At 43.9% G+C, this 23353-nt stretch overlaps 1 protein-coding gene across 3 annotated transcripts in view; it reads left to right on the top strand.

Moving 5' to 3' along the window:
• The window catches only part of LOC142243231 (uncharacterized), a 150147-nt gene that overhangs the window by 117672 nt on the left and 9122 nt on the right, over window positions 1-23353 (top strand). For all 3 annotated transcript variants that reach the window (XM_075314910.1, XM_075314909.1, XM_075314908.1), the window contains exon 15: window positions 12297-12488. In XM_075314910.1, coding sequence (XP_075171025.1) covers window positions 12297-12488 — 192 coding nt within the window. The remainder of the gene's footprint in view (window positions 1-12296; window positions 12489-23353) is intronic.

The raw sequence follows: 23353 nt of genomic DNA, 5'->3' as shown, positions 1-23353 counted from the left end.
TCCATAAACAAACAGTAAGTTAAACAATACAAAGATTCAGTGAAAATAGAGGTCAGTGGGGAGCATACATACTGGCCCTGGTGGCCAGTGGGGAGCATACATACTGGCCCTAGGGGTGCTGAGGGCACAGGCTGCTATCAATGCAGCAGCAGAACATGAGGGCTCCTCTGGTTGCCTTCTGAGTCCCCTCTGTCTGCTTCTTCTATTGAAGGCACAGGAGGACCTGAGAAGACACAAGTGCTGTTCCTCTGCTCCCCCCTCCTGCAGGTACTCTGCACTGTCCTCCTGCACTCACACTGCTCCCCCCTCCTGCAGGCACTCTGCACTTTCCCTGCTGCTACTGATTCACATTACCTCTGTTTTTGAAGTGGCTGCTGTGCAGATGAGCCGGTCACATGAGGATCCTGGGTAGAAGGGGCAGGCAAAGGGGGAGTGGCCAGCATCAACCGCAGCAGGAGAGGACAAGGAAAGCATCCGAGAAGTGTGTGTCCAGCATTCAGAGGGGGCGTGGACGACAGCAAAAGTGGCATGGCTAGCAGCATAGACTCCATGGAAGGCATCCAGAGGGGCATAACTGGCAGCAAGAGAGGCGTGACCGGCAGAGTGGAGGGCGTGGCAGCTGCTTATCACTGCACTGCGGGATACATAGCTCCTGACAGTGAGAGCAGGGCTGAGGCATAACATCGTAGATCAGGCCACGCCTCCAACTCTGAGCTAAGACGGGCGGGCCGGTCACAGACAGTAGGCGGTCCGCATCTGGCCCCGCGAGCCGCCCCTTGCCCATTTCAGCTCTAGATCATGGTCACAACATCACAGCTACTGGTCAAGGTAGAGAAGTATAAGTGAGTATGTAGACAAAACTGGGGCTGATTCCTGAGATTACACTGGAGTGAGCGTTTCTGCCATGTGTCCCACCTAATCATAAATAAAGTCTGTGATGTAGGAGTGACAGCGGCTGTGGAATTTGTGTCACTGTCCTGATTTATGAGCTCAATGGAACTAGTGACCTGGCAAAAACTGTGAGCTTCTCATAAGTGACTTATTGTTCCAAAGCCAGGAGATGTGGTGTCTGCCGACCCATGAACTGCAGCAGCTCTGCGTGGTCAGACACACCAAATAACAGCGTACATAGCAGGGGCATATGTATGATCATCTTCACACAGGAACATTTTGTAACATACCCAGTTGTGGAACTACTTATTATTCCTAGATCTGTTGATTAAAATGTACTTTGTTCTTTGGAGAACCGCTTTAAGACTTATGGATCTATCTTTAAAAAAAAAACAAAAAAAAAACCTTGTTATAAATCAGCGAGTATGCGACCTCATACTCACTAGTTGTATCCTCACTAATTGTAACTGTTGGTATCTTAAGTCTCATTGTTACTAAAGGAGAGATAGGACAAAGATTACAGTTTTGCGATCACATTTATTAAACAAGGTGTGAATAGATATATTTTAAATATCCCTTTTACAACATTAGTGTTACATCTAACACAAACGTATTGTGTTCTATAAAACGTAAGGGAAACGCAACTTAAAATACAAGGGACATTTATACCGAGCATTCATCGCAGTGCTTTATACACCTTTTGTCTGAATGTGTAGATTTCCAAGTTGGTGGTATTTAGTATTTTTTTATTTTTAACCCCTTCACGACCTTGGACGGATCTATCCGTCCAGGATCGTGTCCCGTTAAGCCCTGCCGCGGGCAGGCGGCGTGGATCGGCACACATATCAGCTGTTTTCAACAGCTGACATGTGTGCCTGCTAGCCGCGGGTGGAATCGCTTCCACCCGCGGCCATTAACCCCTTAAATCTTGCTGCCAAAGTCTGGCAGCAAGATTTAAATGCGCGCGGCCATGTTTGTTACTCACCGCCGCCCCCACCGGAAGTCACGTGTGTTATCACGTGACTATCGGTGGTTGCCATCGTAGCACAGGGTCATGTGATGACGCCTGCTGCTACGATGTTTCACTTTTATTTTCCCTCGGCCGAGAGCAGAGGGAAAACCAAAGTGACTGAATCTGCTGATTACAGCGGTATAGCTGTGATCAGCAGATAGCGATCAGCAATCGGATTGCTGATCGCTATAGCCCCCTAGGGGGACTAGTAAAATAAAAAAAAAGTAAAAAAAAAAAGTTTTAAAAAATAAAAAAAAAAAACAAAAAACCTAAAAGTTCAAATCACCCCCCTTTCCCCCCATTGAAAATTAAAGGGTTAAAAAATAAATAAATCTACACATTTGGTATCGCCGCGTTCAGAAATGCCCGATCTATCAAAATATAAAATCAATTAATCTGATTGGTAAACGGCATAGTCGCAAAAAAATTCCAAACGCCAAAATTACGTTTTTTGGTCGCCGCAAGTTTTACGCAAAATGCAATAACAGGCGATCAAAACGTAGCATCTGCGCAAAAATGGTACCATTATAAACGTCAGCTCGAGACGCAAAAAATAAGCCATCACTGAGCCATAGATCCTTAAAAATGAGAACGCTGCGTGTTTCGGAAAATGGCGCAAAACGTGCGCCACTTTTATTGGACAAACTTGTGAATTTTTTTTAACCCCTTAGATACAAGTAAACCTATACATGTTTGGTGTCTACAAACTCGCACCGACCTGAGGCATCACATAGATACCTCAGTTTTACCATATAGTGAACACAGTGAATAAAATATCAAAAAAACTATTGTACGATCACACTTTTTTTGCAATTTTTCCGCACTTGGAATTTTTTTGCCGTTTTCCAGTACACTATATGGTAAAACTTTTGGTTTCATTTAAAAGTACAACTCGTCCCGCAAAAAACAAGCCCTCATATGGCAAGATTGATGGAAAAATAAAAATGTTACGCCTCTCAGAAGAAGGGGAGCAAAAAACAAAAACGGAAAGTGCCCGGGGGCTGAAGGGGTTAAGCATCTCCAGCATCAATATTAACGTTATATTTTCTTATACAAGGTCTCTGTGGTAATTTTTTATATAATTATTTTTTTGTTATATTAAAATGTATATCTAACACTAAACTATCTGAGCTAAAATTAGTATTCTACTTTTTTCCTATACCCTGATGATCTGCATGGGAAACAAATCGCAGCATGCACTATTGTGATCAGTCTTATGGGGAAAAATAGTACATGCGATAGAAGGCTGATCCTGTACCGGTCCACAATGTGTATACGCACACAGGCAACTTGTGGCCAGATTTATTTATTTATTTTTATTATAAGACTATCTGAACCTGTCCCTAACCATTGATATTATTTCCTTAAGTGTAATATATGGAACATTATTCATGTTGAGAATCCGAAGGCTATTGATGTAAAATTTTAGCTAAAACAAGACAGAATGTGCTTAATGTGATATATATAAAATGGTGACCGTGATATCCTACATTTGGCACACACTATAGGCATGTTACATTTTTCTTTCCTGTATCAGTACAAAAACAATCTTAAGAGCTGAACACAGGTGGTATCATCCAAATCATATCAAATGGCACTCTTACTACAGTTACTGAACCCCTTCATGACTTAGTACTTTGCGGAGCACCTTTTGGTTATGACGTGCTGTAGATGTGATGCATGGTCAAACACCTGCTTCTGACAATGCTCCTGAAGAATCCTTGCCCGTTTCTCAAAAGCAAGTTAACCAAAATTCTTGTGTTGCCAAGAGTGTGGTCCAAAAAGGTGGGAGATTTCTTTGCACAATCGGGGAAAAGGACTGAATGTTCCTACAAGTAAAATATATCTTTGTACCGTGTTAGCCAGTAGAGATAAAAAAAAATTTGTTTAAAAGAACTGAAGTCCTCAGTGGTTGATACCTTTTAATGGCTAACTGAAAAGATGGTAATAATTGCAAGCTTTCGAGACTACTCAGGTCTCTTCATCAGGCATGGTATAACACAAAATCTGAAGTCACATATTTATACACAACAGGACTTGGAATAGTGCAGTAAAAAAAAAAAACAAACAAAAAAAACAAGTTATATAAAACAGAACTATCTCTATGGCAGGGGGGGGGGCAAACTGTTGTGGCCATAAATTTTGCTGCAGTTCAGTGTGAAAGTTTTATTGTCCTCTGATCAGGGTCTGGTCCAGGCTGTGACACGCTCGGAAGGTCAGAGGAGCACATCTTTTAACTGATGTAAAAAGACATGAATCCATGAGACACATTCATTCCTGCTCTGAATGTGTCAAAGGTCATCATAAGTTTGTACTCCCAGAGTCTCCTATCTCTCTGGGACTTGAAATTTCCTTTCAATACCAGCAATTTCATGTCCATGATGCTGTGGTCTGAGTTACAAAAATGTGTGGCCACAGGTAGATCCGTCCTTTTTTCTCTAATTGTGTGGCGGTGAGAATTCATCCTTGTCCTGAGCTGTTGTCCGGTCTCCCCTACATACAGAACCCCAGTTGGACATTTGGTACATATAATTAAGTACACCACATTAGTTGTGGTGCAGCTGAAGGTACCTGGGATCTTGTAGTCCTGATGGGATCTGGGAATCTTTATCTTGTCCGTTGTCAATATTAATGGACAGGTCTTACATTTTTTCTGGTTGCAGGGAAATGTTCCTCTTGTTGTTGGAGAGGACAGGGAGCTTCTGACAATGATGCTTCTTAGATTTGGGGGCTGTCTAAAACACAGAAGTGGGGGGTCTGGAAAAATAGATTTTCTTTGTCAGTCCGTTGGGAGACCCAGACAATTGGTGTATAGCTTCTGCCTCTGGAGGCCACACAAAGTATTACACTTTAAAAAGTGTAACCCCTCCCCTCTGCCTATACACCCTCCCGTGGACCACGGGCTCCTCAGTTTTATGCTTTGTGTGGAAGGAGGCACACATCCACTCATAGAAAAAAAAAAAAAAAGATTTCTCATACATAGTATGACGGATGGAAGAAAAGAGGGCCCCTAGGGGTCCCCGGCATGCTCCCTTCTCACCCCACTATGTCGGCGGTGTTGTTAAGGTTGAGGTACCCTTTGCGGGTACACAGGCTGGAGCCACATGCCGTCTCCTTCACCATCCCTTATGCGGCTCTGGGAGAAGTGGGAGCCTCACCGGTCATTCACCTGCTGAGACCGTGCTCCATCCACAGCCCCTGGTGGAACCTGCTGGACCGGAGCGTTTTCATCCCCAGGGACCGGGCCCTGCACCTTGAAGGTACTCTGTGTCCCCATGTGGGGACGGTACGGGGAGAGAGGTCGCCTTTCTCCCCAGTAGCGCCGTCCGTTGTTTTTTCATCGGACTTCCGCGCCGACCATGCCTGCTTGTCGGGCACGGCCTTAAATTTAGTCCCCGGCTTCATCGCGGCCTAGTCGCGAAAAATCCCGCCCCCGGGCCTGCCTGTCAGGGGTAAGGGCGGGATTACCGACAGAGGGCTGGAGCATCTTTGCATGTCTCCCCTCCCCTCTCGTTGACCACTATGGGGCCTCCAGATTCCCGCCTTTGGCCGGCGCCGCCCATGGCTCCACTCCCCCCTTGAGAGCTCCGGCGGCCATGTTTGGCATTCTGCCGGTGTATGCTGCAGCTGCACAGCTCTACAGCTCCGGGGGACCCACGGCAGGGAATCTGGAGGATACCAGCGGTTGGTAAGCCGCACCGGTCACCCGGTGCTGGTTCCCCTAGGGTGCCTTTCCCATATACCCTCAGTGGTCGCTCTCCTAAGGGACACTTATTGCTTACAGCATGTCGTCCACAAGGAGCAAAGCCCCTAAGGCACAGGTTTTTTTCGCAGCCTATACCTCTTGTGGGGCTATGTTGCCTGCGGGATCCACCTACCCTCACTGTGATCAATGCTCGACTCCTGCCACGCTTGCTCAGCCGGAGCCTAGGGCACTGGTGGGCCCCTCGGCTCATGTAGATCCCCCTGCTCCTCCTGAGCAGGCTGCAGGGACAGAGTCACCGTCATTGGCCTCTTTCGCTGAGAAACTCTGTCACTTTCTTAATCCATTGCACAGTCTATGGACAAATGGAAGGTCCCGGCCTTCATGGCACGGTCTCAGGATCACAGAGCTCTGGCAGCGGATGCTTTAGTCCAGGATTGGTCGCAGTTTCGACTGCCTTATGTGTTTCCCCCTCTGGCGATGCTGCCCAGGGTACTACGCAAGATCAGGTCCGACTGCCGTCGCGCCATTCTCGTCGCTCCAGACTGGCCGAGGCGGTCGTGGTATCCGGATCTGTGGCATCTCACGGTGGGTCAACCGTGGGCACTTCCAGACCGCCCAGACTTGCTGTCACAAGGCCCGTTTTTCCATCTGAATTCTGTGGCCCTCAACCTGACTGTGTGGCCATTGAGTCCTGGCTCCTAGCGTCTTCAGGGTTATCTCAGGATGTCATTGCCACCATGAGACAAGCCAGGAAGCCAACGTCCGCCAAGATCTATTACAGGTCTTGGCAAATCTTTCTATCCTGGTGCGCTGATAACTGCTTTCCTCCATGGCCGTTTGCCTTACCCACATTCCTTTCATTCCTACAATCTGGAATGGACACGGGTTTGTCCCTCGGCTCTCTCAAGGGCCAAGTATCGGCGCTCTCCGTGTTTTTTCAAAAGCGTCTAGCCAGGCTTCCGCAGGTCCGCACGTTCCTGCAGGGGGTCTGCCACATGGTCCCACCTTACAAACGTCCGTTGGAACCTTGGGATCTTAACAGGGTCCTGACGGCTCTTCAAAAGCCGCCTTTTGAGCCGCTGCGGGATATCTCGCTCTTCCGTCTTTCGCAGAAGGTGGCCTTCCTGGTGGCAGTCACATCTCTTCGGAGAGTGAGCTTGCAGCGCTGTCATGCAAAGCCCCCTTCCTGGTTTTTCACCAGGATAAGGTGGTTCTGCGTCTGTCCCGGATTTTCTCCCTAAGGTGGTATCCCCTTTTCATCTAAATCAGGATATCTCCTTGCCTTCCTTTTGCCCTAATCCAATTCACCAGTGTGAAAAGGATTTGCACTCTTTGGATCTAGTGAGAGCACTCCGGGTCTACGTGTCTCGCACGGCGCCCCTGCGCAGTTCAGATGCGCTCTTTGTCCTTGTCGCTGGCCAGCGTAAGGGCTCTCAGGCCTCCAAGTCATCCTTGGCTCGGTGGATCAAGGAACCGATTCTCGAGGCTTACCGATCTTCTGGGCTTCCGCTCCCTTCAGGGCTGAAAGTCCATTCTACCAGAGCCGTAGGTGCGTCCTGGGCATTGCGGCATCGGGCGACGGCTCAGCACGTGTGTCAGGCAGCTACGTGGTCTAGTCTGCACACTTTCACGAAACACTATCAAGTGCATACCTATGCTTCGGCAGACGCCAGTCTAGCTAGGCGAGTCCTTCAGGCGGCGGTTGCCCACCTGTAAGAGGGGGCAGTTTTCGGCTTTTTATTGAGGTATTCTTTTACCCACCCAGGGACTGCTCTTGGACGTCCCAATTGTCTGGGTCTCCCAATGGAGCGACAAAGAAAAAGGGAATTTTAATTTTGTTTACCGTAAATTCCTTTTCTTCTAGCTCCTATTGGGAGACCCAGCACCCACCCCTGTGCCCTTTGGGCTGGTTGTTCTTTTGTGTACACATGTTGTTGATGTTGAATTGTTCTTTTGGTTCATGGTCTTCAGTTCTCCGAACATCCTTCGGATTGAATTTACCCTAGACCAATTTATAAGTTTTCTCCTTCCTGCTTTTGCACCAAAATTGAGGAGCCCGTGGTCCACGGGAGGGTGTATAGGCAGAGGGGAGGGGTTACACTTTTTAAAGTGTAATACTTTGTGTGGCCTCCAGAGGCAGAAGCTATACACCAATTGTCTGGGTCTCCCAATAGGAGCTAGAAGAAAAGGAATTTACGGTAAGTAAACAAAATTCCCTTTTTAACCGGGCATCTTTTTGCAGTAATGGTTGTATTTTCCGTGCAGCTCCTCTAAACACCTCCAGATGTGGATTGTAGGTGACTACAAGAGGGACCCGGTTGTTTTCTTCTTTAGTTTTATAATGTAGGAGATGGTTTCTTGATATTCTGGTGGCTCTTGTAATCTGGTTTTCAATTGTTCTTGGGTGGTAGCCTTGATTCAGAAAGGTCTTTCTGAGGCCCTCAAGGTGATTGTCTCTATCTGTACTGTTGGAACATATCCGATTGTACCTGATAGCCTGGCTGTATACAATGGAGTTTTTTATGTGTTTTGGATGAAAACTGTCCCATTTCAGGTATGTTGGACGGTCAATTGGCTTCTTGTACAGGGATGTCTCTATTTCATTGTTCCGTAGTTTAATGATGGTGTCCAAGAAGTTGATTTCAGTGCAGGAGTAGTTGAGTGTTAAGTTGATGGTGGGATGAAACTGATTAAAGTGTTCATGGAAGGTCTTCAGCTGCTGCTCCGACTCTGTCCAGATGATTAAAATATCGTCAATGTAACGGTAGTAGGCTAGAGGCCTGATAGGACAAGAGGATAAAAAGTCACTCTCAAGCTTGGCCATGAAAAGATTTGCATATTGTGGTGCCATTTTGCTTCCCATTGCAGTCCCAGTCTCCTGTTAGATATGTCATTGTCAAATGCAAAGTAATTATGGGTGAGGATGAATTTTGTAAGCTTCATCACAGAATTGGCATCAGTTCCTGTATTTTCCAGGAAACTTTTGCAAGCATTTAATCCATCCTGGTGTGGAATATTCGAGTACAAGGATTCCACATCCATGGTAGCAAGGATGGTTCCCTCTGGAAGAGGACCTATTGCTGATTAGTTTTTTCAATAGGTCAGTAGTGTCCTGGATGTAGCTGGTTGTATCCCTTACCAAGGGTTTAAGGATACCCTCTACCCATCCAGAGACTTGTTCAGTGAGGGTGCCCACACATGAAATGATGGGTCTTCCTGGGTTTCCAGATTTGTGAATTTTGGGAAGCATGTAGAATGTGCCTATTCTTGGACTCACCGGTATCAGTTCATCATTTCTTATGGATATGTCAGGCAGACAAGAGGCCAACTTGTTAAGCTCCTTGTAATAGTCCTGTGTAGGGTCAGACTCCAATTTTTTATAGTAGCGTGTGTCCATCAGTTGTCTGTGTGCTTCCTTCATGTAGTCTGCTTTGTTCATCATGACTATTGCACCCCCCTTGTCTGCAGGTTTAATGATGATTTCTTTGTTGGTTTTCAAAGATTTTATGGCCCTTCTCTCCTGGGCACTGATGTTGGATGGTTGCCTCCTGTGTGTGTCTAGGAAAGTGGATTTTACCAAATGTCTGAAAGTGTCTATATAGTTATCCAGATGAGGGTTGCGTCCTGGTGGAGGTGTCCAATCTGATCTTTTCCTGGTTGTCAAGATCCTTCTTTCAGTCTGGGTGGATTCTGAAACATCTGCATCGCTAAAATCTTCCCTCAGACGTAGTCTCCTGAAGTAATCTTCCATGTCGCTGCAGAGTTCAATTTTGTCTAGAGCTTTAGTAGGACAAAATGAGTCCTCTAGAAAGCACAGCACGTTCCATTTTGTTTGGTTTGTAATCCGAGAGATTGATAACACAGTTAGATGCCTTTGTGCCTTGAATGGAGTGGTTGTCCAAGTTGTCAGGTTTTGGCTTTGTTCTCCACCTGTTTGTATTAAGTCCTGAATTGAGGCGCAGTCTATGTAGCTTCTTTTCCTTGTTGTGGATCAGAAGGGTTCGTAGTCTGTAATAGTATTGTTGTACTTTTTGTTCTGTGCTTTCTGGTAGTGTCTTCCTTTGTGTTTCAAATTCCCTCTGGATTTTACTCTTGATGCTGTAGAAGACATGCAAAAGGTGGTTCCTTAGTCTCTCAGAAGTCCTGTGACAAAGGTTTTGTGCATAATGGGTATTGTAGGGTATTGTATGAATGTTCCTAGAAATACAATTGGGAGCATAGTTAGCAGGTTTATGAACCTTTCAAGAAATGTTAAATGTTGAACTGGACACATGATGTAATAGGGGCTGTAGAGCATGGTAAAACCTCTGATTTATTATAATTTTGCTTCTCTGTTGTGGAGATTGGCAATTAAGGTACTTGGTATCTTATTAAAGTTAACTCATTCCATTAAGTCCAGGTGGATTTTTTTTTTCACTGGGGCCGTGTAGCCCCCGCTGTATACTTTTGCATATTTACGGCCACATTCTGACCAGACTATCCAGCCTCACTCAATACACTTGAATTGAGCGAGGCCCTCCCAACTTGTCGGCTCATGACCGCATTTATGGAAATTACTTATTTGCAGTCATGCTTGCACCGCTTCTAATACCGAAAAATCCTCACAGCATGCCATGAGTGGATTCACAAGTCTGCAGTCACATAGGCTTCCAGTCTGTAATCACACAGGCTACAAGTCTGCGGTCACTCTAAGGCCGGACAATCCCTTTACAAAAGTTAACTCATTAGGTGTCTAATACGTTGATTTGCTAATATATGCACAATGAAGAGGCAAAATTAAAGGGCTTGTCCAGGCTAATGTAATAATTTTACAGTCACTCTGTGATTGCAGACTTATGAATCCACCCAGCGCACGCATTTGCACTTCATGGATTCACCAGTTTTTGAGCTGGGAATTATGGTGACGTGACTGTGTGCTATGCACGTTCCCAGCCAGAACCCAACTGTTGGGCGTGGCGTCACTCCATACAAATATGTATTGAGTGGGTATGGCCGTCCACTTGGCGCAACCTTGCTCAATAAAATTGTGTGGAGCAAGGCTGGGAACATGCATATCTCAGAATTCTGGTCATGTTACTGCTATTCCCAGCTCTGAACACAGCAAATCCTTGCAGCTCAAAGTCCGATTGCTGGGATGATTCATACGTTTGCAGTCAGTGTGACTACAAACTTGCCACTTTAGGCCGGACAACTCCTTTAAAAGAAAAGCTTTCATTTCGCTCTGCAGCCATTATTGCATCCTGTGTAAAGTTCAACATGAAAAATTAGGTGAAAGGTCCAACACTGGCTTACATTACCAGAATAGAGCAGAAAGAGAAGGCAATTAATGGCCACCACCAGATTCCTGGTGGTAAAAAAGCCTCAATTTTTTACAAAACTACCTGTAGCAAGATTAGATGGCAGCAGGCACTGAGCTTTCAGTCTTAAGGTGCAATCTAAACTCTGACAAACCTTCAAGATTTACACCTGTACTGACCGAACAGCACAAAGTTGGCTCTATTTCTTCAAAACCATATAAATAAGCCAGTAGTTTGGAGATTCTATTTTATGTAGTGATGAAGCAAAACTGAAACTTTAGATGAGCAGCATATCTTCAGGTGGAATGAAATGTACCTTGAATATGACACCCTTCCTACAGTGGCACAAGGCAAAGATACTATGATAAAATGAGACATCTTTGTATCCTCTGATATTGAAAATGTGCAGTATGGCAGACCAGATGGATTAATTGAAGAATCAGGAAATCCTAGCATACAGGGGGCATGCCAACTGTGCGGAAGCTGAAAGGGCATCATTGGAGAGTCCAGCAGAACAATAATCCTTTGCATACCTCAGTCACCTTTTTTAGTTTTCTTTCTGATTAAATCCTAGAAGATTGAGTGGCTGGGAGCCTCCTTATTTGAACCCCATTGAAAATCTTATCTGAAATGGGGCCATTGCCTGTGAAGAATGGTGTAAGATTTCTTGGGAGCCCTGCCAAAAGTTGGTGCCAGACACTGCATCATATTTGCAGCAGGTCATATCGGCTAAAGTAATAAGACGCTTGTCATGAAGAGGTTACTACTCAGCCTGCAGAAGTCATTAAAAATGGCGTTTTGTGATGAATGTGAAGAAACCACTTGTATTGTTTGAGATGGTGTTAAGTTGTTTTTGGTTTTTTTGTTTGTTTTTTTTTTTTTCCTCAGTTTCAGTTTTGCCCAGAGCCCAATTTGCAGTGTCGGTTGAATAGTTTACATTGCAACTGTACATACCGGAAAATATTTTTTTGTTTTGTCAGTTTAAAGTATGCAAATGTCAAAGCTTGGCCTTTCAGTAGTATCTAGTGACTAGTGAGCGTGCTTGCCACCGCTCGTTGCTCAATCGAGCATCTGGGTGACTTGAATACAGAGTATAATGTAAGTCAATGGGGAAACTGGAGCATTTTCAAACTCCGATGCTCGATCGAGTAAAGAGCTATGGTGAGCATGGTCACTCATCACGGTTATTGTCTTTTTCTAAGGGCCATACTAATCGAGAGCTCACTCAACTTTCACTCCTGTTTAGGTACCTCTCATGCTTTGTAGCCTCGGTCCTTAGAGCTTTTTTCTTTACGCTCTTGACCATCAAATGTGTTTTATCTGATCTACATTAGTGTTTCTTTCTCGTTGATGAAATTGCATTAAGTATTAAACTGTTCATTTTTATAAGGTGCTGAAAGTGAAGGAAAACCTATAACTATAAAAGACGAGCCCGAATCGCCTACTGCTAGCCCACACAAAGAACAACTAGTGACCAGTGACAATTTAAGTGAGGCGCCATCGGCAACTGGTGACTGGTCGAATTTAAATACTGAACTTGTCCAAGAAATTCGAGCAAAACGTATTAGAAAGCAAAGCACAGGTAAGTATGTAAATCAGTTTTGTGCATAGCCTGTTGAGTGTTGTTTGTTTTTTTTTTTTTTTTCTCTTATTTGATTAAGTGGAATATCATGTCCCTTAACGCAAAATGACATAAATGTATCGGTGCTTGCGAGAGCGTGAATGGGGGGGCTACCTCCACATGTGCAAGATGGCAACTATATTATATAGCTGGCATCTGTGTCTAACAGCAGTGCCAGTACTGATCTCCGATCACTGCTGGGATCTGACGGCTGCAAACAAATGAAGTGCCACTGATGGTCTGCCATGGCAGCCAGGGGTCTGCTTAAGTTCCCTCCACTGCCATCTTAGTATTCCAGTGAAGCTTAGGCTGAGTGTCATGGAAGACTGTGATCTTCAGTATATACTGCAATATTAGTGTATATAGTACAAACAATTAGATGATTGCAGGTTCAAGTCCCTTAAGAATAAATAAATTCAAATAACACGCCTTGCTTTTTTTACCATTAAAAATTTAAGTACCGTATTTTTCGCTTTATAAGACGCACTTTTGTTCCCCCAAATTTTGGGGGAAAGTAGGGGGTGCGTCTTATAAGCCGAATATACGGGGGGGGGGGGGGGGTGGTATATGTATATGTACACTGCAGCGTCCAGGCGAGGTGGGGGCAGCAGCTCTGGAGCACATGGGAACGCTGCCTTTGATCTCCTGCACCCGCTCATATAATATGCACAGCCGCTGTCCATCTCCAATGGTGCTGAAATCACACGCAGTGAGGGGCTGGTGAGCGGTGCATATTATATGAGCCTGCGTCCCAGTGTGATCGCACATGCCCACCCCTGTGTTAGATTTGGCCCCCAGGCTGCTGCTCATTCTAAAATAAAAAATCTTTACTTACCCTGCAGCGTTTCTCCCCGTGTCCCTGCTTCCACTGTAATCAGGCAGAGAGCTCAGTCTGCTGTGCCGATCACATGACCGCACTGAACCAGGAAGTGGAAGAACAGAAGCACGGAGCAGACAGGAGGGAGCTCAGCGCTGGAGCAGATAAGGAAAGAGGGGTTTATTTTACTTTGGGCAGCAGCCTAGGGGCCATATCTGACACAGGGGGACTTGTGCAATCTATATAGGGGCCATGGGCAGCACTATGGGGGCGATATATAACACAGGGGGACTTGTGCGATCTATATAGGGGCCATGGGCAGCACTATGGGGGCCATATCTGACACAGGGGGACTTGTGCGATCTATATAGGGGCCATGGGCAGCACTATGGGGGCGATATCTGACACAGGGGGACTTGTGCGATCTATATAGGGGCCATGGGCAGCACTATGGGGGCGATATCTGACACAGGGGGACTTGTGCGATCTATAGGGGCCATGGGCAGCACTATGGGGGCGATATCTGACACAGGGGGACTTGTGCGATCTATAGGGGCCATGGGCAGCACTATGGGGGCGATATCTGACACAGGGGGACTTGTGCGATCTATATAGGGGCCATGGGCAGCACTATGGGGGCGATATCTGACACAGGGGGACTTGTGCGATCTATATAGGGGCCATGGGCAGCACTATGGGGGCGATATCTAACACAGGGGGACTTGTGCGATCTATAGGGGCCATGGGCAGCAGCATGGGGGCGTTATCTAACACGGGAACGTGTGCAATCCATAGGGGACCATAGGCAGCACAGGGGAACGTGTGCCATCACAAGGGGGCTATATTCAATATAAGGGGGCCATATCCAGATTAAGGGGGCTAATTTTAGGATGGGGGGCTATGAGGGACATATACCCTATATGATTTGTTAGAGGGACACTGGCATTATAAGATGGACCCCATTTACCATTAAAAAAAAAAAATCTCTTTTCCTTCACCAAATTTGGGGGTGCGTCTTATAATCAGGTGCGTCTTATAAAGCGAAAAATACGGTAATTAAAAAATGGTGTAGTCCCATCCAGAAAGTCCAAAAGGAAAAAAAACAGTGCCAGTGCCAGTCACACCACCTACAAAAATCATGTTGCAGCTTAAGACTGAGAAGTTAGATCTCTAAAAATGGTGAGACAAACCAAATTACAGTGGAACCTCGCTTACCGAGTAACCCAGTTAGCGAGTATTTCGCTTAACGAGCAAAGCTTGCTGTAAATTTGTAACTCTGTTTACGAGCAAGCTGTGCTGTACAAGCAAAATACCGCACACACTTCCGGTTCCGTCCATCCACCGCACTTTAACCCGCTCTTGCAGTCCACACAAGCACACACACACATTATGCTCACCTTACCTTCCGTTCCCTCGCCAGCCTCCTGGAACTTGCAGTTCACCCGTACAGGATGTGTATCGGCTAACCATGGTTCTTGTAGTTAGCCGCTACAGAATGTGTATCCGGTAACCATTGCGACGAAGGAGGAACTCTCCCTGTCAGCTGCTACTCAAAGGCAGCGCGCTGGCCAATCGGAGGCAAGCGGCTCCTGCCTTTTGACGTCAGCGCGTTTGGAACGGAATGTCCGTCATCGGTTGCGATGGTTACCCGATACACATCCTGTACGGGCGAACTGCAAGTTCCAGGAGGCCGGCAATGGAACGGAAGGTAAGGTGAGCATAATATGCACGTGTTTTTGTACGTGTGGAATGACACAATAGGGGACCAGGATGGGACACTTTACAAGTTGTGGAACTAATTGTTTGCATTGCAATGATTTCCTATAGGAAATCTTGCTTTGCTGAACGAGTAACTTGGTTTACAAGCACACTCCCAGAACGGATTGTTCTCGTTAACCAAGGTTCCACTGTGTTTTTATTTTTTCCCTATTAAACTTTAAAGCATGGAGGTTTGGTATCACTTTAATTGTTCTGACTACATGTTTTCTGGTCACTTTTAATCATACATTAAATGCCATTAAAAGCAAAACACCTTTAAAAATGGCTGAATTTCTTATTTTTTTTTTATTTTTTTTTCTTAAACCTTTTCATCCCACTTGGAATTTTTTTCCCCTTTTTTTTTTTTTTTTTTTTTTTTTTTTTAATACATATTGTGGTAAAATAGATATGTGATTTAAAATTCTAACTCATCCTGCAAAAAAAACAAGCCCACATACAGGTACGTTGTTGGGGAAAAAAAAAAGTTATGGCTCTTGGAAGAAGTGGTGGGGAGGGGGGGAAATGTAAACAAGAAAATTAAAATGGTCTGCGGAGGCTTATCTGGCATTGCTTGCTTTATCGGGAGGCAGGTGGCCGATACCACTGACGTTACCTCTATAAATTTCAAGTGTGGAGAAATTATGGAGGGAAAAAAGTAATATTTTTTGTTTTATAGCATTCATTGGGATATAAAAAAATGACCTGCTATGCCCCGTCTGGACAGACTGTCTTGCTGTACTGTTCGTATTTTTTATTAGTAGTAAAAATATTTTTTTTCCACCATTTATCTGATACATGGAGAAAAATAATTCAGTCAATGGAGTTGGGTGAGGGGTGTTTTTTTTTGTATGGCATTGCATGGCATTTTTATTGATACTATTAGGCAGTATATACCACGTTTTGATAAAATAAAATTCCCTTTTTAATTTATGCTGTTGTGACGACTGAATAAAGGATTGAAATTGTGTAATAAGGAGAATTGGCATGGGACAAAGTATTGCACACACCAGCCTATGTACACCCACTGCGGATTTGTTTCTCCAGCGAAAAACGCACCTATCTACGGAAAAAAACGCACCAAAAATGCATGCGTTTTTACTGGGGTTTGGTGCAGATTTACCACTGTTTTGCCTGCGGTTTTGTCCCTGCGTTTTGTTTTTTTTTTACATTGAACACGGACAATCACAGAAAAGTGACATACTACTACTTTTTGCTGCAGAAATTTTGCAGCAAAACCTGTAAGGTAAAGAAAAAAACACTGCGCAGCATTTTGGATTTCTCATAGACTATGCTGGGGAAGGACTGCATGAAGCTTATGAACAAAAACTGCACCAATTCTGCAGCAAAAACCATGGCAAAAAAACCGCAGTATGCGCACAAGGCCTAAAAAACACACAAAAAGCAATGGGAAATCATGACACCAGCTGAAATCTATTAGAAAGCAATCCTGCTATTTAGTGAAAAATATCAGCTTGTTCAATTGATGGTCTATAAAGTGTCTCATTACCATGGTGTCACACAAGAAACCTCTCACGATGAGTAAAACAAGTGAGTTGACTCAAGACCTTTTGTAAACTTGTTGCAACCCATACTAATGGCATTGGTTACAGAAGAATTTTTAAACTACTGAACCTTCCGGTGATCACTGTTGGGGCCATAGTCAGGAAAGGGAAAAAATATAATTTCACCACAAACTGACCATGGTGCTCCATGCAAGATTTAAGACAGGAGTGAGTAATGAATAAATATTAGTTCTTGGCTCTTGGACAACTCTTCTATCTGTGGAAAGCTACAGAAAGGCCTGGAATCAGCAGGTTCAATTGTTTCAAAGAAAACAATAAGTCTATCAACCTCCATGGCCTGTATGCACACTCACCATGCAGGACTCCATTGCTGAACAAAGATGATGTTCAAGGGTGTTTTTAAAGTTTGCTCAATAACATTCAGATAAGCCTGTGAAATACTGGGAGAAAATGGTCTGGACTGATGAAACCAAAATATAACTCTTTGGATGTACAGGTCTGTTTTGTTTGTTTTTTGGGGTTTTTTTTTTTGTTTTTTTTTATTTCAGCATGTGACACTTGCAAACTTCAGTATACTTTTCAAGGAAGGATTAATGGACAAATGTTCCAACGCATTCTTGATTAAAAAAAAAATCTGCCATCTACCAGGATATACAGATGAAATGAGGACATTTCAGCAAGATAATGATCCCAAACACACAGACAAGGAAACACAATTTGTTTCAGAGAAAGAAAGGAAATAGAGCTGCTAGAATGACCCTCAAATCACCTGATTGGAATCCAATAGAGAAATTATGGAAGGAACTAAAGCTCAGAGTTCATAGAAGGCCACAGAACCTTCAGGATTTTAAGTGTGTGGAAGAATGGGCTAAAATCATACCTGAGCAATGCATGCTACTAGTTTCTCCATACAGGAGACGTCTTGAAGCGGTCAGAAACAACAAAAGTTTTTGTTTGAAATATTTACATTTTAGTAAACTTGTCCATTTCTCATTATTATGCATCACTAAATTTATGGACATGGCTTGATTTTTGATTGTGTGGATTAGATGAGTTTATTACCAACATCTGGTGAGAAACTCATGTCAATAGCACATATAGAAATATATTTACTTAGATAATTGGTGACGTTCTACACTTATTTCATCCGTAGATTATAGTTTTGAGGTGGGGGGGGGGGGGGTTATAGTCCCTAAGGGGAACTTCAACATTGTGTGATTGCCTATACTTTAATATTCCAGTTTTGCAGTACCTTGGACAAATCATGGTCCCCTATCAAGCCCAGCCACAGGCTGGAATGTCATGGCACTCACATGTGTCTTCAGCAGACCTTTGGCCACCATGGCAAACTGTTTGTATTTTGTGATCAGTTGCATGGATTCCCTAGTTTGTGCTCCTTAAATGCTGCTGTCATAGATTGCCCTTGGTATTTGAGGTTAACTGCAGTGGACACATTTTAGAGACAGATGATAGCTAAATAAGATAGCCATAATCTGCTGCGAAAAAGACTACTAAGCCTGCTACCGATTTGCACTAAGGGTTTTTGCAGTGAAAATAACTTATCCATCTATAGGACAGGTGATAATTTATTAATCAGCATAGATTTGACTACTGGGACATGCAGCAACAGCAGAATGGGGGGAGACTTTTATCATTATTTGATGGAGCTGCCATACGCTGGCTCAACCATTGCTCCACTTATTCTCTATGGGGATGCTGAGCACTGCACTCTGCTTTTCCCAAGCAGCCCCATAGAGAATTGAGTTGCAGTCATTCCTGACACTCCATATTGTAAAAAGGATAATAGTTCTCCATTCTGTCAATCTGTGCAGATCCCAGCAGTGGAACACTCATCCATATCAGCTTTTATATTTTTGTGCCTCAATGTTTTCCTCCCCTTCTGAAAGCCATAACTTTTATTTTTCCATCAACATAGGTAGCTGTATGAGGGCTTGATTCTTTTGTGAAGAGTTGTAGTTTTCAAATGCAGGATTCATTTTCCTATGTCATGTGCTGAAAAACGGGGGGGTCACCCCCAATTAAGGTGAAACTGAAAAAAATCTGCAATTCCGCCATTGTTTTTTTGTATTTTGAGCATTCGTTGTGCTGAAAAGTGACCTGGAAACATGTCCCAAGGTAGCAGACATTTAATGCTGCAAATCAGTTAATTTAAACTCACCTTTACTTTTTTTTTCCTTGTAAGGCTACGTTCACATTTCCGTTTTAAATCCGTCAGGTCCGTCAGCAACAGATCCGTCGTTTTTTAGATGGCAACTGACGCAACGGATGTCAGGAATCCTGTGAAAAAACTGATCCGTCGCGTCCATTACATCCGCTGTGCGTCCGTTTTTTGACAGATCCGTTTCTGTTTGGGACAACCCAGTGGGAACCCAAACCTTCGCTGGATTCCGTCGTAAGACGGATTACGATGGAATCCAGCACCACAGACCTCCATTACAAGCTTGACGGATTCCTGCGAGGTGCGTTAATTTTGACGGCCCAAAAAAAGTTATATTCTGCGTTGTTTCTGCCCTGCGGTCAGTCCGAAGACGACTGATGCACCGCACAGCGGATGCAACGCAAGGTCATCAGTCGCAATCCACCACGCTTACAAGTGTATGGGAAACAACAGAATCCGCCAAACGGATTCTGTTGTTTACCAGAGCCGCTGATTGTGACTGATACAAATTGACGGAAAAGTGAACCTAGCCTAACTGTAAAATTAACACACACACGCACACGATGAAAATCGGTCGTAAGTGGGGTCAGCTGACTATTTACTGTACATAGGGCCAGTTCAGTTTCACCATATAGTGAACATGGTAAATACTAACCAAAAATCAATTTTAGAATTGCACTTTTACCACACTTACAATATTTTTATTTTTTTCCCCCATTTTTTTTTTTTCCAGGATATGGTAAAATGATTAGTGTCTTTTAATTGTATAAATTGTCCTGCAAAAAAACACAATTATACAACTATATTGACAGGATAATAAAAGTTATGGTTCTTAGAAAAATGGAAGCAAAAAAGCAAGAATGGAGATGGCGTAAAAGGTTAACACACTTTGTTCTTGGAACATAAGCCTTGTTAAAATTCCTCCCCTTACCACCAAATGTCTTTTAAGACTTTTATGGTTGGACACAATATTTGAATAATTGAATATTGATGAGGGGGAAAAAAAGCCGCAGTTAATCCAAATTGCTGTTACTAGCCCCCCAAACCCCCCCCCCCCCCCAAAAAAAAAGTTTCAGTAAGGCTGCTTTCACACTTGCGTTGTTTTGCATCAGTCACAATCCGTTGCCTTGAGGAATTATGGAATCCTGCAAAATATTTTGCAGGAATCAGGTTTTTTTTTTCCCCATAGACTTCTATTAGCGACGGATTGTGACCTGCGTTGCATCCGACGCGTGACTGATCAGTCGTTTACTGACTGAAGGTCAGGCGGGAGCAACGCTGAATGTAACGTTTGTGTGCAGTGGATCGTTTTGGTTTTTTTTTTTTTTGTTTTGTTTTATTTACTGTGAGAATGCGAACAGTAAAAAAAAAAACATGATCGACTGTACATTCAGTTCCAGCGACCGGAACAATCGGCTGATCGCCCGACTGCTGCCTTTTGTGAACGATCAGCTGATCGCCCGACGGCCGCCTTTTGTGAACGATTAGCTGATCGCCCGACGGCCGCCTTTTGTGAACGATCAGCTGATCATTCACAAAAGCTGGCCGCCGGTAAAACGGTAAAAGAAAAAAAATAAAGGATCGTTTTGTTTTTTTTTGTTTTTTTTTTTTTGCAGCATCAGTCAAATCAGTTGTGCCACTATCTGCAACGCATTTGTTGCATCTGTCACACAACTGATTGTGACGGATGCAAAACAACGCAAGTGTGAAAGCAGCCTAATCATTTGTGGTCCTTTTTAAAGAAAAGACAAAAACACCTTTAATACCTAATGTTATAGTAAAAAGGTAATAAGATGAAATAACAAAAATTGTCTCCAGCATTTAAAGAAAAAAATGCAAACATTTTATATCCAAACAAATTTATACCTTGTTAAATCACATATACAATAAAAACACGGAAATGTTCCTCATAGCAAGAGGCTAAATAGCATGATCTTTAACCAATCTGATAGCAGCATGACGTAAGGGAACAGGTCCTGCTTTCACTGATGATCACATCCTAGACTGCTTGCTGGTGCAGTTTTAATAAAATTAATCTATCTGCAACAGATCTTTAACGGTGAGCTCTGTATAATCCTGTACTACTCATTAGAAGCTTTCTGTGTACACTGTACATGGTCAGAAAGCTGCCAATCTGTGATGGGGTTATACAGAGCTCATGAATATGGAGGACTATATGACATCAGGTTTATTAGTTGTCTAGTGATATTTCCTAGAGGGGCATGGCAGCTATAAGTCCCCTTACTGGCAGCCAGACTGGCTTGCAAAGTCTCCTTAAGGAGAATAGTGGTCCCGCCACATAGCTTCTCATGAGCCAGACCAGACACCCCATACTTTGCACTGACGAGGAGCAAGCACCCCGAAACACACCGTGCCTGCAAATTGGGATTCTGGTCTGGCATAAAATCCTAAATCATATGCAAAGGATTGTTAAAAATCCACTTCTGACTTTTAGGATCGCTACTCCTTTCCTGGAGAGACACCTAGTGATCTCTTGCAGATAAAACTGAAATCCAAAACTACAGCAAATAGCTCAGTAAGTGATATCACTGGAGTCAATGTCCACCTATAGGGATAATTTAATTTTATTTTTCTTTTACTTGGTACTAAAAATCATTTTTGTAATTTTTCTCTGCACATTAAGCTTTGATGTGGTCTGTGGTCATAAATCATCTTATAAGAGCTAAAAAAAAGAGCTAAAAAAGAGCAGACAATCAGTGAGATTTTTGAGTTTTAATCAGCGGTTAACCATTTTGCAGCCAGCAATAATGCAATATAGAAGCTGGAGGAGGCGATGGCAGAAAATTGTGAATGAAACCTAATTACAAAATGATTTTTAGCCAAAAAGACTTTCATTTAAGTAAGATGACACCTTTTAAGTAGAGTTGCGCGAGTACCTAACAATACTTACTCGCTATACTCCTAATGAGTACTGTCTGATTCTCACGTATTTGTTCCAAATAGCTTGTACAATGCAAGTCAATGGGGAAAAACTTGCAAAGTACCAAGTAACTCGAATTCCACACTATTTGCTACTCGCACGAATAGTACAACATTCGGGTTCCTCATTACTTTGCGAGTTTTTCCCCATTGACTTGCATTGCACACGCTATTTGGCATGCATATGAGTATTAGACAGTACTCGTTGTATGAGTATAGCAAGTACGAATAGTTGGGTACCCGCTGAACCCTACTTTTAAGTTAAGAGACCTTTATAGATAAAACATTTTTGGCATGTACTTGAAAGATGCCTTGGCTTCAAATTTAGAAACAATGTATAGGGCATTACCATAAAAGATTTAAAGGGAACCTGTCAGGTCCAATATGCAGCCAGAACCACAAGCAGTTCTGGGTGTATATTGCTAATCCCTGCCTAACCATCCCGGTTTCTAGTAGCCTAGATAAAGATCTTTAGGCTGGACTCAGACGAGCGTATGGCATCGGATGCGATATGCTAATGACCCCCGGCTCAGGCTCTGTTGCGAGTGTGAGCCAAGTGTCATGCGACTGTGACAGATCCTGCAATCAGGTCACAGCTTCGAAGCTTAGAGCGGGTGCTGCGGAGGAGAGGGAGGGGTTAATCCCCCCCCCCGTCCATCTGCTACATTGTCGGCCTATGCGTATATCGCACGACATTGGGATAACATCCGAGTGCAGTCCGATGCATCTCTCGCACCCATTCACTTGAATAGGTGCGAGAGATTATTATTATTATTATTTATTTATAGAGCACCATTGATTCCATGGTGCTGTACATGAGAAGGGGGTTACATACAGAACACATATACAAGTTACAATAGACAGACTAGTACAGAGGGAAGAGGGCCCTGCCCTTGCAGGCTTACATTCTAAAGAATGGGAGTATCTGGGAGATATGGCTCTCCCAGAAAATCGTAGCATGCTGCTACTTTTCTTGCATCCAGAATCTGGATGCGAGAAAAGCTGACCAACTGCTCTCCCACATTCACTAACATAGGTCCGAGTGCAGTGCGAGATTTTCTCGCATTGCACTCGTCCGATTTCAACACTCATGTGAGCGTACCCTTAGAAAAAGTACTCTCCTCTCTACTGCCATCGCCGCCCAACGCTGGATTTTGGCTCAATGCACATGATCCCAGACTTTCAGTCATGGGCACTACTTCAGTTTGAAGCGATGTGTGCGCGTACACCCGGCTACATAGTGCGCATGTCCAAAACTCCAGGGTCATGTGCACGAAGCCGAAATCCAGTGTCCAGTGGTGGCGATGGCAGCGGAGAGGTGAGTGAGCATCCTCTGACGCTGCGCGTTCATTAGCATGTTAGCATGCCCACAGGGGCGTGCTAACATACTAATGGGGCTGACTAGCAAGGGAAGCAACGCCTTTGGGACTAGTCCACTCGCTCATTAGCATACAATAAAAGATCTTTAGAAATACTTTTTCAAAAGATTTTTTTTTTATTTATGCTACCAGATGAAAGGACAGTTAGGCAGGGACCCAGAACTGCTCGTGGTTCTGGGTGCATTAAACCTGACCGGTTCACTTTAAAGGGTATTCCTATCTCCAAGATC

Source organism: Anomaloglossus baeobatrachus, chromosome 6, assembly GCF_048569485.1.
Source record: "Anomaloglossus baeobatrachus isolate aAnoBae1 chromosome 6, aAnoBae1.hap1, whole genome shotgun sequence".
NCBI lineage: Eukaryota > Metazoa > Chordata > Amphibia > Anura > Aromobatidae > Anomaloglossus > Anomaloglossus baeobatrachus.
Note: the sequence above shows the minus strand (reverse complement) of the source record. Positions and strands in the feature narration are given on the sequence as shown.